The sequence below is a fragment of the Canis lupus genome, chromosome 34 (assembly GCF_003254725.2).
Source record: "Canis lupus dingo isolate Sandy chromosome 34, ASM325472v2, whole genome shotgun sequence".
In the NCBI taxonomy this organism is placed as follows: domain Eukaryota; kingdom Metazoa; phylum Chordata; class Mammalia; order Carnivora; family Canidae; genus Canis; species Canis lupus.
This window is the reverse complement of record NC_064276.1, coordinates 11869501-11888032: the sequence shown is the minus strand read 5'-3', so window position 1 is coordinate 11888032 and position 18532 is coordinate 11869501. Positions and strand designations below refer to the sequence as shown.

The 18532-nt window shown below is 53.4% G+C and overlaps 2 protein-coding genes across 2 annotated transcripts in view; one reads left to right on the top strand and one right to left on the bottom strand.

Moving 5' to 3' along the window:
* Nucleotides 1-3391: 3391 nt before the first annotated feature.
* LOC125754285 (basic proline-rich protein-like) lies at nucleotides 3392-4966 on the bottom strand. The gene is made up of 2 exons (XM_049105655.1): nucleotides 4820-4966; nucleotides 3392-4315 (listed from the first exon to the last, which is right to left on the bottom strand). The coding sequence occupies exons 1-2, from the start codon at nucleotides 4964-4966 to the stop codon at nucleotides 3392-3394; spliced, it is 1071 nt and encodes a 356-aa protein (XP_048961612.1).
* AHRR (aryl hydrocarbon receptor repressor) overlaps nucleotides 3875-18532 on the top strand; it is a 77795-nt gene continuing 63137 nt past the window's right edge. The window contains exons 1-2 of the mRNA XM_025451345.3: nucleotides 3875-3996; nucleotides 13394-13466. Coding sequence (XP_025307130.1) covers nucleotides 13402-13466 — 65 coding nt within the window. The 5' untranslated portion in view covers nucleotides 3875-3996; nucleotides 13394-13401. The remainder of the gene's footprint in view (nucleotides 3997-13393; nucleotides 13467-18532) is intronic.

Sequence of the window (18532 nt, the reverse complement as noted above, 5' to 3'; positions counted from 1 at the left end):
GCTTAGGAGGAAGGAAGGAAGTGGACCTTGGTGCTCACAGGTGGCCTCACACCTGTGGCCTTGCGCATTGCCTGTACCCCACCTACCCCTGTCATTCCTGATGGGCGGGTGCGACGGGTGCCCGACTTGAGGGGGCCCCGGGGAGTGAGGTGGGGCTTCCATGCACAGGCAGTGCTAGCTCTTAATACAGAGCTTCCCCTGGAATCATGCGCCGGCCTACTCAATGTATGTAACAACAACCAAAGGAATTACCAAAAAAGTAAAAGTACTATATGCTTTTTGGAAAAAATGTGCAGGAATTATAGAAGCTGTAAAAAGAAATTGAAGGGGCACCTGAGTGGCTCAGTCTCTTAAGCATCTGGCTTTGGCTCAGGTCATGATCCCAGGGTCCTCAGTTAGGCTGCTGGGTGTCTGCTGCTCCCTCTGTCCCTGCTGCTCCCTCTGCCTCTGCTGCTCCCATGGCCCCTGCTGCTCCCTCTGCCCCTGCTGCTCCCTTTGCCCCTGCTGCTCCCTCTGCCTCTGCTGCTCCCATGGCCCCTGCTGCTCCCTCTGCCCCTGCTGCTCCCTCTTCCCCTGCTGTTCCCTCTCCCCCTGCTGCTCCCTCTGCCTCTGCTGCTCCCTCTGCCCCTGCTGCTCCCTCTGCCTCTGCTGCTCCCATGGCCCCTGCTGCTCCCTCTCCCCCTGCTGCTCCCTCTGCCTCTGCTGCTCCCTCTGCCCCTGCTGCTCCCTCTGCCTCTGCTGCTCCCATGGCCCCTGCTGCTCCCTCTGCCCCTGCTGCTCCCTCTGCTTCTGCTGCTCCCTCTGCCCCTGCTGCTCCCTCTGCCTCTGCTGCTCCCATGGACCCTGCTGCTCCCTCTGCCTCTGCTGCTCCCTCTTCCCCTGCTGCTCCCTCTCCCCCTGCTGCTCCCTCTGCTTCTGCTGCTCCCTCTGCCCCTGCTGCTCCCTCTGCCTTTGCTGCTCCCATGGACCCTGCTGCTCCCTCTGCCTCTGCTGCTCCCTCTTCCCCTGCTGCTCCCTCTGCCCCTGCTGCTCCCTCTGCTTCTGCTGCTCCCTCTGTCCCTGCTGCTCCCTCTGCCTCTGCTGCTCCCATGGCCCCTGCTGCTCCCTCTGCCCCTGCTGCTCCCTCTGCCTCTGCTGCTCCCTCTGCCCCTGCTGCTCCCTCTGCCCCTGCTGCTCCCTCTCCACCTGCTGGTCCCTCTGCCCCTGCTGGTCCCTCTGCCTCTGCTGCTCCCTCTGCCCCTGTGGCTCCTTCTGCTTCTGCTGCTCCCTCTTCCCTTGCTGCTCCCTCTCGCCCTGCTGCTCCCTCTGCTTCTGCTGCTCCCTCTGTCCCTGCTGCTCCCTCTGCCTCTGCTGCTCCCATGGCCCCTGCTGCTCCCTCTCCCCCTGCTGCTCCCTCTGCCTCTGCTGCTCCCTCTGCTCCTGTGGCTCCTTCTGCTTCTGCTGCTCCCTCTTCCCTTGCTTCTCCCTCTCCCTCTGCTGCTCCCTCTGCCCCTGCTGGTCCCTCTGCCTCTGCTGGTCCCTCTGCCTCTGCTGCTCCCTCTTCCTCTGCTGTTCCCTCTCCCCCTGCTGCTCCCTCTGCTTCTGCTGCTCCCTCTGTCCCTGCTGCTCCCTCTGCCTCTGCTGCTCCCTCTGCCCCTGCTGTTCCCTCTCCCCCTGCTGCTCCCTCTGCCCCTGCTGCTCCCTCTGCCCCTGCTGCTCCCTCTCCACCTGCTGGTCCCTCTGCCCCTGCTGGTCCCTCTGCCTCTGCTGCTCCCTCTGCCCCTGTGGCTCCTTCTGCTTCTGCTGCTCCCTCTTCCCTTGCTGCTCCCTCTCGCCCTGCTGCTCCCTCTGCTTCTGCTGCTCCCTCTGTCCCTGCTGCTCCCTCTGCCTCTGCTGCTCCCATGGCCCCTGCTGCTCCCTCTCCCCCTGCTGCTCCCTCTGCCTCTGCTGCTCCCTCTGCCCCTGTGGCTCCTTCTGCTTCTGCTGCTCCCTCTTCCCTTGCTTCTCCCTCTCCCTCTGCTGCTCCCTCTGCCCCTGCTGGTCCCTCTGTCCCTGCTGCTCCTTCTGCCTCTGCTGCTCCCATGGCCCCTGCTGCTCCCTCTGCCCTTGCTGCTCCCTCTGCCCCTGCTGGTCCCTCTGTCCCTGCTGCTCCCTCTGCCTCTGCTGCTCCCATGGCCCCTGCTGCTCCCTCTGCCCCTGCTGCTCCCTCTGCCCTTGCTGCTCCCTCTGCCCCTGCTGCTCCCTCTGCCCCTGCTGGTCCCTCTGCCCCTGTGGCTCCATCTGCTTCTGCTGCTCCCTCTTCCCTTGCTGCTCCCTCTCCCTCTGCTGCTCCCTCTTCCCTTGCTGCTCCCTCTCCTTCTGCTGCTCCCTCTGCCTCTGCTGCTCCCTCTTCCCTTGCTGCTCCCTCTCCTTCTGCTGCTCCCTCTTCCCTTGCTGCTCCCTCTCCTTCTGCTGCTCCCTCTCCCTCTGCTGCTCCCTCTTCCCTTGCTGCTCCCTCTCCTTCTGCTGCTCCCTCTGCCCCTGCTGCTCCCTCTTCCCCTGCTGTTCCCTCTCCCCCTGCTGCTCCCTCTGCCTCTGCTGCTCCCTCTGCCCCTGCTGCTCCCTCTGCCTCTGCTGCTCCCATGGCCCCTGCTGCTCCCTCTCCCCCTGCTGCTCCCTCTGCCTCTGCTGCTCCCTCTGCCCCTGCTGCTCCCTCTCCCTCTGCTGTTCCCTCTCCCCCTGCTGCTCCCTCTGCCCCTGCTGCTCCCTCTCTCTGATGCTCCCTCCCATCCCTCCCCCTGCTCATTTCACTATCAAGTAAATAAAATCCTTAAAAAATAAAGTTAAATAATAAAGAAATTGAAGTTCACCTATAACCTGTTATTCACCCAAACCTTTTCTGTGCATAATGCATGTTAGAAAAGTGGATCAGGATGCAAATGCTGATTTTATTTATACTCAATACCTACTGTACACTGCAGTATAGGTACAAGTTGCTACAAGTAAAAAGAATATGAAACCATTTACTCAGCCTACATTTCTGAACCCCTGCTCTGCACTGGGCGAGTGTTCCTCCTGGATAGAGGTGCAGGAAGTGGGGAGTTAACCTGCTCCCCTGCCGTAACTTCAGGGGCAATGTGCACCAAGAAAGATGAGCAGGAAGGGGAGACCCACAGCAGTGGCCTTGGCTTGGGTGTGTCTCCTCTCTGAGGACACGGGTACTGGTTGCTCCCCTGTGAGTATCTGGAGAAGAGCATTTCCCTGAGGGCACAGCGAGCGCAAAGGTCCTGAGGCACACAAGCCTGCTCCTTCAGGGCCCATGAGTGCGTCCAGGAAGGGAAGGATATGGGGGCTTCTGAGGATCTGGCTTGGAGCCCGGCGGGGGTCTGGAGCAGTACTTTAGTCTGTGACTGTGGGGCGGGCGCTGGAGCCCCTACAGGGCTGGCTGCGGGGATGAGGGGCCGGCCCTGGAGACCACCCAGGGGCTGCACGTGGAATGGGGCCGCGCGAGGGCTCTGGCGCTGGAGCGGCTGGCGTCTGGGGGCCCCCAGGCGCCGGCCGAGACCTCAGGTTGCGAGGGAGGCTCGCGGAGTCGGGCGCCTGGTGGAGCCGGGCGGGGGCCAAAGACCCTCGCGGTGGAAGGGAAGGAGCGTCCGCCCGGGTCCAGGGAGGAGACGGAGACAGGCGCGCCCGGCAGGCCCGGCGTGTCGCGGTCCGGCAGCCGCAGCGGCGGGGGCGGCGCCGGGCGGGCCCTCGGCGCCCCGGGCAGGTGCGCGCCCGCCGCCGGGCGCAGGTCGGGCGCGTGCGGGGGTCGGGCCCGCGGAGGCGAGACCTCGGGGCCCGCGGCGGGAGGCTCGCGCGCGCCCCCTGCCGCCTGCCGCCTGCCGCCTGCCGCCTGCCGCCTGCCGCCTGGGTCGGCCCCGGGGCGGGGCGGGCTCGCGTGCCGGGTGGGGCCGTCCTTCCGCGGCCGCCGCGGTCCCGGGATGCGAGCGCCGGCAGCCGCGCCGCCACAGCTCCCGCGGGTGCCCTGAGCCTCGGGTAAGTGCCCCCGAGCCCGAGCGGCCGCGCCCGCCCTCCTCCCGCCCTCCTCCCGCCGCCGCTCACCTGACGACGAGCTCGCGCCTCCGGGCGGGGCAGGCGCTGCGGTCCCGGCTCTGCCCCCTGCGCGCCGCCCGGGCCGTGGCCCCGATGTGGCCCCGATGTGCCCCCGAGCGGCGGCGCGGAGCGTCCCGGCCGGACGCGGGCAGGGCCCGGGCACTGGCCCCTGAGCCTTCCCGGGCGGCGGGGCACGAGCCGGAGCCCGCGGCACAGCGGGCCCCTCTTTGCCGGGCAGGGCGCACGGGGCTTGCTTCTCCCACTGGGGAAGGGCCGAAGGGCCCCGGGCTCCAGGAATCCGCTCGGTTTCGGTTGCCCTTAGCGGCACCAAGAAGTTGTTGTTTTCCCCAAAAGTCTTCGTTTCAGGGGCCCCAAATCCCAGATTGTGGATACTCAGTGTGGCACAGACAGGCGGCGACCTGCTGACCCTGCTGTTCCCACTGTGTCTCCCACGGGGGCAGGTGATGGGCCAGCGTCAGAGGCCAGAGGCCTTGGGCCACTCTTTCCTCCTATCTCTTTGGGGGGTTGGTGCCGCAGACATCTTCCCTCTTTGGGAGTGTCCGGCGGCCTTCAGGGTCGGCTGCCCCAAGTACCATCATCACGGTGGGGGAGGTAGCCCCCAGGACTTACACGTGGCCTCGATGTGGCCAGCCGCAGCTGGCGCCAGAGAGGGTACTTGAGTGTGTGCCTGGGACATCTGTGCCCGGGGTCTGGGCCCTTGAAAGTCGTGTGCCTGGAGTCCTGGCCTGGTCAGCAGCTGACTCACCGAGGGCACTCTCCAGGCCGCCTGCGGTGGACGCAGGCCCTCAAGCCCGGACGTCTCCACCCGGGGTCGCCATGTCTGGCTTCGGCAGGCTCTGGGGCAGCGGGGACAGGGAGCCCCTGTCACGGTGTTGGTGGTAGCTCTTGCCATGAGGAGGAGATGCTGCGGGGATGTACAGGCTGTCCCTGTTCCTGGTGTGTGGCTGGCGGGCAGCACAGCCCTGAAGGGGACACTGTGTCACGTGCTGCAACCCCCCAGCAGCCTGTGGCTGGCGTGCACCATGTGTAGGGTAAGGACTTTGAGGCCGGTAACTGCTGGACTTTGGACTCCGACTGAGCGTTGTTGCCCTCCTACTCTGGTCCCAGAGCAGCACATGCCCACGGAGCCCAGTGCGGGGCTCAAACTCATGACCCTGAGATCAAGACCTGAGCTGAGGTCAAGTCAGATGTTTTACGCACTGAGCCACCCAGGCACCCCTACAGAAAGATTGTTACAAAAGCTCGGGTTTCTCTGCAAAATGCAGTCAACTTAGAGCACTGTCTATGGTTGCAGGGGGGACCCTGGCCCAGGCCAGTCACAGGCCACAGGAGCCCAGTGGGGAGGGTCTCCTGCCTCCACTTATCAGCGAAGCGTCTGCCACCTGCATCAGAGCAGACACCTGTGTCCTGCCTCACAGGGACATTTTCTCTAGGAGTTTGGTCTAATCCAACGGAGGCTTCATCTTTTTGAGGAAAATTAATGGGGATCTAGTAAAATGGAGCAACCTATTGCCATAATTTCCGCCCACATATAGGATTCCCGGGGCAGAAAGCTGAGCACAGATGGCGCCCCACACCATGTTTCTTCAGCAGGATCTGTGGCGGTGGAGGGGGCTCAGTGTTTCTTCCACACACGCCCCAGGGAGGGATCCCTGGGAGCCTTTATCTGCCTTTGGTGTTTTTAGGGTTGTTCTGAGTGCTGAGATGGAGGTGCCACGGGAAAACGTGGCTCTGTGGGGCAGGCCGGCAGTGTGTGAGGCCGGGAACGGGCTCACCTGGAGCCCAGATCCTGTCACAGCACCTGCTTCAGGTGAAGGCTAGCCAGGGGGTCAGCACCACCCCATCAGGGCTGTCCCTGCCCCCCCCCACCTTCTCTCCCTCACCCCTGCACCATCCCTTCTCCAGCTCAGTTGGGCAATGGTGATGCTGGGGCGTGGATCTTCTTCACCTTTGACCTCATGGGTGACTGTGTGTTGCTGAGTGCCTGGCCCCTCGTGGGGTATGGGGAGACTTCCATGGCCTGCCCTCCCCTAGGCTGGGGCCAGCCCCGGGATGTCTTGGCATGCTGGCCTCTAGCCAGGGGGGTCTGACTTGGCTCCCCAGAGAAGTGCAGGCCTGGTGGCCGTGGCACAAGACGAGGCTGACAAGGCGGAAGCATCCATCCATCCGTTCCTGCTCCAGCCTATGGCCACCTCCCTCCCTGGTCCCGGCAACCACTAATCTACTACCTTCCTCTTCTGGACTTTTCATATGTATGGATCCAGCACAGGAGCTTTTGTGTCCGCCTTCCTGCATGTAGTACATCTTCAAGGCCATTTATGTGACAGCGTGCATCAGAGCCCGAGCCTTCTCAGGCTGGGTAATACTCCACATGGGCATAGACCCCACTCGGTTTACTATTCGCCAGTTGACGGGCTTTGGGGCTGTGTACACTCTGGCTGTGGTGAAAACTGATGCTCTTGAGCGTTTGTGTGTCAGATTCTGTTTGAATGTATGTTTCCAGTTCTCTTGGGCATGCACCCAGGAGTGGACTTGCTGGAGTGTCTCTGCATCTAACCCTTTGAGGATCCACTACTTCCCCACAGCTGCTGCACCATCTTCCATCTGCACCGGGGCCACAGATCCCAGCTTCAAGTCCTCACCAACACTTGTCACTTTTCCTTTGTTCTGTTGATAGCCATCCTAGTGGGTGTGAAATGCTCTCTCCTTGTGGGTTTGATTATATTTCTCTGGTGACTAATGACCTGGAGCGTCTTTGCTTGTGTCTGTTGACCATTTGTATATTTTCTTTGGAGAAATATCTGTTCAAGTCTTTTGCCCATTTTTAATTGGGCTGTTTGTCTTTTTGTTGTTGGGTTGTAAGAATTCTTTATGTGTCCTGAATAGTAGACTTATCAGATGCGTAATTTGCCAATGTCTTCTCCTGTTCTGTGGTTGTCTTATCACTGACTGGATGGTGTCCTCTGAAGCATAGGTTTTTAAATTTGATAACGTCCAATGTATTTCTTTTATTTTCTTGTTTGTGCTTTTGGTGACATATTGGAGAGTCTTTTGCCTGATTTAAGGTCATGAAGATATAGCCCCATGTTTTTGTTGAGGGTTTTATAATTTTACGTCTTACACTTTATCTTTAACTAATTTTGGTCAATTTGTCCATACAGTATGAGACAGGGAAGAGCCTCCTTCTCTTGCATGCGATATGTGATTTACCCATTTGTTGAGGATACTCTTCTTTCCCCATCGAATGGCCTTGGCATCATAGTGTGTCTATTCCTAGATCACATATTTGCCTCTTTCTAATGCTTTTTTAAAAAATGTTATTATGGAAAATTTCAAATTTTTAACAAAAGTAAAGAGAATTTTATAATGAGCCCAATTCATCAGCCAGCACAGATGGGCAGCTATCAATATCAAAGGATCCAGTTTCATTTAGACTCCACTCTGCTCCCCAGATTACATAGGAGCAAATCCCTGCGGTGTCATTTTTTAGGATATAACTCTAAAATATATGCACTTAAAAAAATCAGCTTTTTGCATTTTTACCTTATTTTATTTGAATTGACTTTTTAAAAAAATATTTTATTTACCTGTTTGAGAGAGAGAGAGAGAGAGAACGTGAACAGGAAGGAGGCACAGAGGGAGAGGGAGAAGCAGACTGCCCGCTGAGCAGGGAGCCTGATGTGGGGCTGGATCCCAGGACCCGGGATCATGACCTGAGCCGCAGGCAGACGCTTCACTGACTGAGTCCCCAGGCGCCCACTGAGAGACTTTAATATAAGGAAGTATTAACTACAACAGTGGAGTGACCATAAAGGTGGAAAGAAGACTCTCAAGGGTACTCCATGGAACATGCCAGAAGAGTGCACTTGGAAACGGAGGCTCCCTCTCCCCTGGAGCTGGGGTTCAGGCCTCTTTGGAGAGGGTATGGTTCATCTGCCCGGACACTGGGTGGGCAGGAGCAGAGAAGACTGTGAAGCCCCGGGCTCAGTCCCTCTGGGGCCTCTGCTGGCAGGTGTCGCACCGTGTCCCGTAGAGAAGAAACTGTGGCATTCACTCGGGCAGGGGGCCTGGGGGCAGTAAATGCCCACCGGGCAAATGTCTGAGTGCCACCCCGCACTCCCACCCACGTTGCCACCCCCCTGACCTCCATAGGCTCCGGAGCCCACGGCACATTGTTGTTGTTATTGTTGAAACAACTGTCCTTTAGAGATGTTCGAGCAGCGAGAACGGCCTGGGTCTGTCCCCAGTGGGCCTGCGCCCGTGCTCCCTCTTCGTCTCGTAGACCACGTTACCATCTGGTATCATTTTCCTTTGGCCTGAAGACACCCTTTCACATTTCTTACGGTGTCGGGCAGCTGGCGAGGAATCTTTCAGCTCTTGTGCATCTCAAAACATCTCTGCCTTCAGTTTCGAAAGCTATGTTCGCAGGCTGTGGCATTCTGTTTCTGTGGGGACGTAGCCCCGCCGTCGTCCTTCTCTGATGGAGCATCTGCTGTCACCCTCACCTTTGTTTGTCCACACCCAGTGACTCTTTTCTCAGGTGGCTTTTTAGACTGTTCTATATATCCCTGTTTGTGAGCAATTTGATATGATTGGCCTTGCTGTGATTTTTTTTTTAAAGATTTTATTTATTCATTCATGAGAGACACACACACACACACAGAGGCAGAGACACAGGCAGAGGGAGAAGCAGGCTCCACGGAGGGAACCCGACATGGGACTCAATCCCAAGTCCCCAGGATCACACCCCAGGCTGCAGGCGGCGCCAAACTGCTGCGCCACCGGGGCTGCCCTTGCTGTGATTTTCTTAATGTTTCTGTGCTTGGAATTGATTGACAAACATTGTATGTTCTCATTCATTTGGGGAATATAAATAATAGTGAAAGGGAATATAAGGGAAGGGAGAAGAAATGTGTGGGAAATATCAGAAAGGGAGACAGAACATAAAGACTCCTAACTCTGGGAAATGAACTAGGGATGGTGGAAGGGGAGGAGGGTGGGAGGTGGGGGTGAATGGGTGACGGGCACTGAGGGGGGCACTTGACGGGATGAGCACTGGGTGTTATTCTGTATGTTGGTAAATTGAACACCAATAAAAAATAAATTTATTATTATTAAACAAAGGAATTTATTGACCTTAAATCTGTCAGTTTACAGTTTTCATTATGTTTGGACAGATTTCTACTATTTATTAAATTTTTTTCTTGTCACCTCCTATTCTTTGGAGCCCCAGTTACATACATAGCAAACTTCTTGAAATACTAACATATTTCATTTTTCTTTTGCTGCTATTGTAAATGATACTGATTTTCAAAAATCTGTGTTCTGATTGTTCATGGCTAGTGTACAGAAACACACTTTTGTATGTTGTCCTTTTACCCTTTGACCTGGATGAACTCAGTTATCATAAGAGATCTGTTGTGGTAAACTTTCTAGGATTTTCTATATGTACGATCATGCCATCTATGAGCTTCCCTCCCCAGCATCACAGTCTGCTTTCCCTCATCTTGTCCTGATGGGCATCACTCGTGGTCTGGGTGGAAGGGGATGAAGGGCCTGTGATCGGAGGGGCAGAGCTGGGTCTTCTTCATTAGCTGTGATGGTAGTCTAGACACCCTTGATCAGGGTAGTGAAGTTCCCTTCTATTCCCAGTTTGATGAGAGTTTTTTCATTATTATGAAGGGATTTGGATTTTGTCAAATACTTTTTTTGGACATAGGAGATGGTCATATGTATTTTTCCTGTGGTTTATTAACATAATGAATTGCAGTGATCAATTTTTGGATGTTGCAACATCCAAAATTGATTGAATTTTGGATGTTGAATTCTTGGGTAAACCTGACTTGTGGTGCCATTTTGCCCTGTTTGTATTGCTGGATTCCATTTGCTAATATCTGATAGAGGATGTTTGTGTCTATGTTCATGATGGATATAGTCTGTAGTTTTCTCGAGATGTCTGGTTTTTGTATTGGGGTGATGCTGAACTTATAAACGAGTTGTCAATTTTCAATTTTATTTTATTTTTTTATTTTTTTAAGATTTTTAAAATTTTATTTGAGAGAGAGAGAGAGGCAGAGACACAGGCAGAGGGAGAAGCAGGCTCCATGCAGGGAGCCTGATGCGGGACTTGATCCAGGGACTCCAGGATCATGCCCTGAGCTGAAGGCAGGCGCCAAACCGCTGAGCCACCCAGACGTCCCTTCAATTTTATTTTTAATTTTCTGACAGAGGTTGCAGAGAATTGGTATTCCATTTTTTTTTCTTAAATTGGTAGGATTTATCAGTGAAATCATTTGGGCCTAGATGTTCTTTGTTTTGTTTTTATTGTTGGAATAGATATAGGACCAAACAGTTGCTCTCTTGAGTGAGTTTGGTAGTTTGTGTCTTTCAAGGAATTGGTCTATTTCATCTAAAATGTTGGATTTGTGGGAATAGTATCATGTCTCAGTCTGCTCAGGTACCACGACCAAATACCACAGGCTGTGCTTGAACAACAGACATTGGTTTCTCGTGGTTGTGAAGGCTGAAAGTCCAAGATCTGGGCACCTGCTTGTTAGTTCTGCAAGTTCCTCAGTGGACTCTGAAACTGGCCCCTGTTTGCAGAGGGCAGGGAGAGACCAAGAAAGACACGGCCACTCCAGCTTGGTAGGTGACAGTGTTGTTTTATTTTTTTTTTAAGATTTTAAAATTTTATTTATTTAAGAGTGAGGGAGAAACTATGAGTGAGGGGTGGGGTGCAGAGGGAGAAGGAGAAGCAGATTCTTCAGTGAGCAGGGAGCCTGACTCCAGGCTCAATCATAGGACACCAGGATCATGACCTGAGCTGAAGGCAGATGGTTCACCCACTGGGCCACCCAGGCACCCTGATAGGTGACAGTCTTAATAACAAAAGAGAAGATATACAAAGGTTTGTCTTAGGAGGAAGAAAGATGAGTGGATCCTGTACCCACTGGCCATATCTTAAAAGTTTATGAAGAGGCCTCAACTAGGTTCAGTCACATATATCATGCACATGTTTTCAACATCACATCCTGGTCTCAAGCTGTGTCCTTGGAGCAGCTATTGGGAGCAGGAAGGGTGAGCCAAGCACACATCCAAGGAGGGGGATGGAGGGAGGAGCTTCCTAGTACCTGAGTCCAGCTCTCAGGTCAACTGGCGGTCATGTCGTCTCAATGACCATTCCTAAGACCACTGAGTGAGTTTCCAGTGAGAGAGCTCTCTTCTTGGTTTGCAATGACTCTACACATGGTGAAGAGAGAGCCCTGGTGTCTCTTCCTCTTCTTATAAGGGCAGCAGTTCTGATAGATCAGGGCTCTGCTTTCATGACCTTAATCACTCCCATAAAGGCCCCACCTCCAGTGGATTGTTAGGGCTTCAACATGTGGATTTGGGGGACACAAGTAAGTTCACAGTTATATACTCTTTTCTTCTTTCTAATTTCTGTGGGATCTGTAGTGATGACCCCTCTTTCACTCCTGATATTGGTCATTTATATTTTCTCTATTTCTTGATCACTCTGGCTGGAGGTTTATCAATTTTGTTGATCTTTTCATAGAACCAACTTTTGGTTCATTGATTTTTCTCTGTTTTAAGTTTTTCATTGATTTTTTCCTTCTTTCTTATTTCTATCCTTCTGCTTGATTTGTATTTATTTTCTTTTTCTAGTTACTTAAAGTAGAAGCTTAAATTATTTGAGATGTCTTCTTTTTTTCTAATATAAATGCTTAATAATATCAGTTTCCATCAAAGTATTGCTCAGCTGTGTCCCACAAAATCTGATATGTTGTTTTCATTTTCATTAAATTCAAAATACTTTAAATTTCTTTGAGACTTTCCTTTGACCCGTGGTTATTTAGAAGTGGGTTGCTTTCCAAATATCTGGGCATTTTCCATATATCTTTCTAGTTTAATCCCATCATTGTCACAGAACATATTTCATATGATTTCTATTCTGTTAAATTTGTTCAGGATTGTTTTAAGTCCCAGAATTTGGTCTATCTTGATGAATGTTCCATGTGCAAAGAATGCATATTCTGCTGTTGTTGAGTGGAGTGTTCTATAAATGTCAATCATTTCAGGTCTGTTATTGTTTCTAAATCCTTCCTGATTTTTGGTTTACTTGTTGTATTGATTACTGAGAAAGGAATGTTGTTGTTCTTGGTTATATTCCTTCTTCTCAAGTCTACTTTGTCTGATACTCATATACTCATACCCCCGCTTCTCTTGATTACTGTTTGCATGGCATACGTTCTCCTGTCCATTTACTTTACCTACTTATGTCTTTATATTCAAAGTGTGTTTCTTATATTTAAGCACGTTCGTGACATGTTTTCAAAATTTTCCTGGCCCTTCACACACAGGGTGGATGCTGTGTGTTGGGGCTCACCTCCATTTGAGGCCAGGTGAGGGCTCCTAGCCTTTGCTCCAAGTCTGTTGGCCCAGTGCCTAGCAATGAGTGGTCACTGCACACTGGTCTGCAGGATGTGGTGAGGGCTCAGACATCCACACTGCTTGGAAATATCAAGATTTTGATGCTATCCCCAAGGTGATAGGTGAGCTGACCAGTCTCAGGGCATAGATCCTGGGCTTCTCCTTGGGGACCTCCTCTTGTGTGCAGGCGCCATGTCCAGCTCTGCTGGTAGAGGCTGGTGGGTATGTGCAGCTGTGAGTTAGTGGCTAACATAGAAGTCCAGCACTATGGAGTTGAGTGGGAGATTTTACATACAAAAGAGGAAGCCTGTTGGCTCAGAAGTACAGAGCCATAGGGGAGGGTTGGGAAGAGGAAGAACACCCACCACAAACACCACCAAGAGAGGATGCACGCAGCTCCTGCGAGGAACAGCCCAGCCCAGTCAGAGCCCTGACACAGCAAACTGCTCCTTGGTACCTGAGCCGTATGTCCTGCTCACGGATGCCCATGGAATGGCTTCTGATTTCTGCGGGCAGGCTCAGGATATTTACTCAGGTGTAAGCGCTCTGAGCCAGGTGCAGGAGCACAGGGCTGTTTTCTGTACGAGTGTGGTGACTGAGGTCCTCAGGCCAGGCTTGGGGACCGTGATGCTGCTGGTCAAAGGGATAGATGTCACGGCCAAGGCTGTGTGTCCTCACTGAACCCTTCAGCATCTTTCTGCTGAGGGAAATAGGGTTTGAGTGGTTCACACTCACTGGCAGGCTTTGTGCTGGAAGTGCCCTGGGACATCTTATTCAGTGGGTGCTAGAGGAGGGGGACCGGCACGGGGTCAGTGTTGACTCCTCAATGAGGCATGCAGGCATGGGCCCTCTTCAACATAAACAACTTTATGCCTCCTTTCTCTTTTAGGGCCAGAGATGATGATTCCACCAGGGGAGTGCATGTATGCTGGAAGGAAAAGAAGGAAGCCCATTCAGAAACAGTAAAGTATCATGTCTTCTGTTTTTGCTGATTGTTACTGTTGAGGGGGAAGGTATTTGCGTTTTCATTGAAAGAAGCGAATTTGAGGAACAAAGTGAGTGAGGGGGAAGATTTGCTGAGTCTTCCTGATGGGTAGAGGGACTTGCAGCAACAGCGGCAGAACCAGGCTGGCAGGCTGCGCAGCTGGGAAGCCACTGCTGCCTTTCTTAGTGGGTTTGGGCTGCTTTCCTAACTTTGATTAGAAAATGAGGTTAGAGCCGAGTGACACCTTTTGGCCAGAAGTCAGCGTGGGGGCCTGAGACATCACTGTGACTGTTAGTGAGCACCAGCAACCCTCTCTGCCCTGGTGAAAGCCTGTCCTCACCAGGACACACCCACAGCCCATGTGTGAGCTTTGCCACAGGTGAAGGACACAGGGCAAGCTTTGTCCCCTGCCCATGGGCCTCTCCGAGGTTTGCAGAGTAGGGAGGGGAACCTGTAGTCCTAGTGCCCTAGACACAACGTCACTGCTCACAGTCCCTCTACTGGCCCGGTGGCGTTTAGGACACGGAGGTTTGAAGTCTGCAGTGGTGGCAGGAATTATGGGGCGTGGGGCTGCCTCTGGTCCTCCCGTGGGGAGGGTCTTGCAGCATATCCACTGTCGACTGGGGTTCTGCGTGTGTGACACAGCTCTGAGTGTGGGCATGTGCACTCAAAGCTCTCTGCAGTGGTGGCTGCACGTGGGCCTGTGTTTCTGTGACCCAGGCTGCCATCCTGGCTTCTGGTGGCGGCAGGATGGTGTGAGAGGTCTGCAGGGATGCAGCCACCACCACCTGAGGTTAGGCAGCAAAGGTTTGAGAGGCTGGACTTTGGGAAGTGGGTCTGTCACCTGAGCAGCCTCCCAGCTGCGGAGGTGAAGAGTGGGGCTAAGGCAGCCGAGTGTACCCCTGACAAGGTGGAGGAGCTGGGTGTTTCCATGGCCGGGTCTAGGATGGTGGTAGAACGGAGTCCTGCTTGTGTGCACTGGCCAGGAGTCATCCTGGTGAACATGTGTGCCGGCATGTTGGGTAAAGACAGAAAATCCTCCCAGCACATGCGTGTACCATGTTCCATGTGCTGGGCCATCTGGGGCAGGGGAGCTTTCCTGCTTTTGTTATGTTTTTGTTCCAATAACAGGGTCTGAGGTAATGAGTCTTTGAGGCATGTATTAGGAAGTCATTCATTTTACTTGATATTTTAAAGAGGTCTCGTGTTCATCTGATCCAAAACTCAGACCCTCAGCAGGTGCCTCCTGCCCAGTCACCGGCACTGACATGAGTAGTTTTTTGCGAGCCTGTCCCAAGAGTCTCCTGTATAAAGCAGCACGTACAGCCGCACAGTGTGCAAGCTTCCTCCGTTTGTTCAGGGTGATGGCATCGGCACAGTCGTCCTTCCATGTGGGTGTACACCCGTGCCTGCCCTGTGGCACCTGCATAGACTGTTTCACTGACGCTGAGAACCTCCGCCTCATTTTGCACGCATGCTCACAATCAGGTGGTAGTCTGCGATGGGTGCCACACAGCCTGGCGTGTTCGCATTGGCACCACCCTTACCAGGGCAGCCTCTCAGGGTTGTGTTTGGAGTGAGCAAACTTGAGGAAACAGGGGACTCTCCCAGCTGAGGCCTCAGCTGCAAACCCCCCATGGCAGTACCTGCCTGGGGCCCATCTGTGTCACTCCCATGGGACTCGGGGACGTGGTAAATGACCCAGACACGCTGAGGGGCACGCTGTCCGCTGTGCAGTGAGTAATGAACCCTTTGTCCATGACCTGGGACACGTGTGCCTGCCACCAGCAAGAGGAGCAAGAGGCAGAATCAAGTGCTGCCCAGCAGCTCACTTTCCTGGAAGGGGGAGCTCTCTGTCCACAGGCCAGGGCCGGGGATCATGAGGGGTGCCCCCACCCCAGGCTGCCAGGTGCTCTGGGCTCGCTCGTCCCTGTTCATCTCTCCTTCCTGCCCTGGGCACCCGGTGCTTTTCAGACTTTGGTCACTGGAATTTGCATTCTTCTCATAAGTCAGGTTAAAACACCACCTGGATTTCCTTTTCTGTAAACTGTGTTGATAACTTTTGCTCATTTCTCTATTGGGTTGTTTGTGTTTTTATGCTTCTTGAATCTTTGGAGCAGTTGTGTATTGGAGACACTAGTTCTTCAGTGTGTTTCCAATACATTCCTACAGTTTTGATTGTACTTAGTGTGTTCTTTTCTGTGCACAAAAGTTAATTTTTATGAGGTAGGACTTATTAATCTTTTCCCTTGTGACTGATTAATGTTACGTGGAAGTTTGGAAGATCTCCCTGCTATAAGCTTATGAGGGAATTTTCAGTATTTTCTCTACATTTTTATGGATCCCTAATACATGTTTTAAATTTTCAAGCACTTGGAATTTTTCCTGGTTTGTGGTCAGGGTCTGAATCTGCCTCTTTTCACGTGACGACTGCTTGCTCCCAATGCTGCCGACAATCGGTTTCTTCCCCACAGGTTTGAAAGGGTCTTGGGCATTTAAGCCTGGGGGACATTTAAGTTGGGGGTCGGCGATGAGAGACCGTGGGGTAGCTCCAAGTCCACCTGGCTCCTAGCATGTCTGTGTGTCCTGACGGCTGCTGTGTCTGTCTGCTCCGGGGGGCTGCCAGGTGTGTGCTTGTTAGCACAATGCCTCTCTCGGGACCCGTTCTAGGGAAACTGGAGGTCAGAGATTTGTTTTTGATGTCTGAGTGCAGGGCACCCATGCCGGCCACCCCTCCTGGATGTGAGCCAGCATCCCTGCCCGCTCTGGCTGCGCCAGCTGCTCCGTGGCCTGTTTGTTGCAGTGCCATGCCCGAGGGCTCTGGGGCTGTCGTCGGCCCTGTCCTGTGGTCCATGCGAGCCTGTCTTCTCTCCTGGAAGGGGTCAGTGATGAAAACTGTGGAGCGTGGGATGGACGGAGGAGATGCATGGGGCCTCATCCTGGGGGCCTCGTCCCGGGGGCCTGGTCCTAGGGGCCTGGTCCTGGGGGCCTCATCCCGGGGGCCTGGTCCTGGGGACCTGGGCCTGGGGGCCTGGTCCTGGGGTCTCGTCCTGGAGGCCTGGCCCTGGCGGGCTGTAGGCCATGGGCGGCCAGCCGGAGCCTTCTCCCCATGGTGCCTGGAAATGCTCTTGTGCACTCTTACCCACCTATGCTGTGGTGTCAGCCCCGTGGGTCTGATTGCTCTCTGGGTCTGGCGCTGTGAGGTCCCGGAGCTGTTTGTTGCTTGTACTTTTCTCTTATAGGGCTGTGACTGAAGGAGATGGAGCTGTGCGTGTGTAGACGCGGTGTGCTCATCACGGTAACCAACACAGGATCATACCACAGTGCACTCGGCACAGGCTGTGCCTGCCTTCACTACCATCCAGGCAGTCCTGAGGTGCTCTGTCCTGCAGCCTGCCTTGCGTTTTTGGAATTTTTTTTTTCATTTTTGGAATTTTCTGACTGGAATCACACACCATCATGTTGGGCTTCCTTCCCTCAGCAGGATCTTGAGATTCATCCGCAGCTTGTGTGTGTGGAGGGAGGGCCTGTTTACCGCCAAGCGGCACTGCCATGTTGGGGGCACCGCTCTGTCTTCTCACCAGCAGATGGATGTTCAGGTGCTTCCAGGTTTGGGCCTGGAAGCTGCCGTGAATGTCTATGTACGAGTCTTCGTGTGGATGTGTTTCCATTTCTCTTGGGTAAATGCCCAGGGGGTGGGATTTCTGACATCCCCGGCAGATGCGAATTGACTTTTAGGAAACCACCAAGCAGCTGTGCCATCTCGAGTCCCAAGCACTTGGGGGCTGGGGCTGCTCGGCCTCCCAGGCTCTCGTCTGCCCTTCCCTAGTGGTGCTGGCACCTGTTCGTGTGCCAGTTTGCCATCCGCAGATCTTCTCTGGTGAAGGGTCTGTTTATATAATTTGCCTTTTTTCTTATTGGGTTGTTTATCTTCTTATTGAATCGTAAACCTTCTTTATGTATTCAGGGTACAAGCTCTTAGGCACATTTCCCGCCAATCTTTGGTTTCCTTTTTCATTTTGTTGTCTTTTTTTCTTTTCTTTTTTTTTTAAGTAATCTCAATGCGCGACGTGGAGTCGAGCTAAGATCAAGCCTTGCATGTCCACTGACTGAGCCAGCCAGGTGCCCCCTTTTCATGCTCTTAATGGTGATTTTCAAAAGACATGAAAAAATGTTGATGAAGATACATTTTTTCTTTTATGATTTTGAGTGTGTGAGTCTTCTAAGCATCCTGGGATTATCCCAAGGTCTCAAAGATTTCTCTTGTATTTTCCTGCGATTTAGGTCTATGACCCACTTTGAGTTCTTCTGGGGGTTGTGTGAGGTGAGGGCTGGTGTTCACTTGTCTCCGTGGGCGTCCAGTAGACCAGCCCCATTTACTGAAAGGACTTTCTTTCTGTATTCAATTGCTGTAATATCTTTGTCAAAGGAATTGGGCTTATTTCTAGACGTCCTGCTCTGGTCCTTTTTTCTATATGTCTATCTTCTCTGTAGTAGCAAACCATCTTGAATATTGCAGATTTACAGAAAGATGAAAATCAAAAGGATAAGTTCTCTCTAATTGTGTATTTTAATTGGCTATTCCTGGTTCTTTGTATTTCCATGTAAATTTAGAACCATCTTGCCAGTTTCTGTGAAAAGTACTGCTGGGATTTTGATTGTGATGACATTGAATGTAGAGCTCAGTGCGGGGAGCATTGCCAGGTTTGCTGCAGGTATTTTACATTTTGGGCTCAGGGCTCCCCTGCATCTGAGCCGTGGCTCTTCTGGCCTTGCTCCCATGCTCATGCTCGTGGCGCCGGCCTCTTGTCCTGCCTCACCTCCCGCTCATCCACCCCGGTACTTGCAGCTGCCTGCACAGGCTGTCTGCCTCCACCCCCCTCACGCCCCTGGACAAGAAGTGGGACGATTCCTGCTCTGGTCCGTGGGGCTGCGGACAGGGCTCATAGAACCTCTGAAGGAGCTTTTCTGGTGCCCGATTCTCTGGCAGGCCTCTGGGAGCCAGCTCACTCTCAGGTACCACTGTGTCCCCTTCTCTGACCA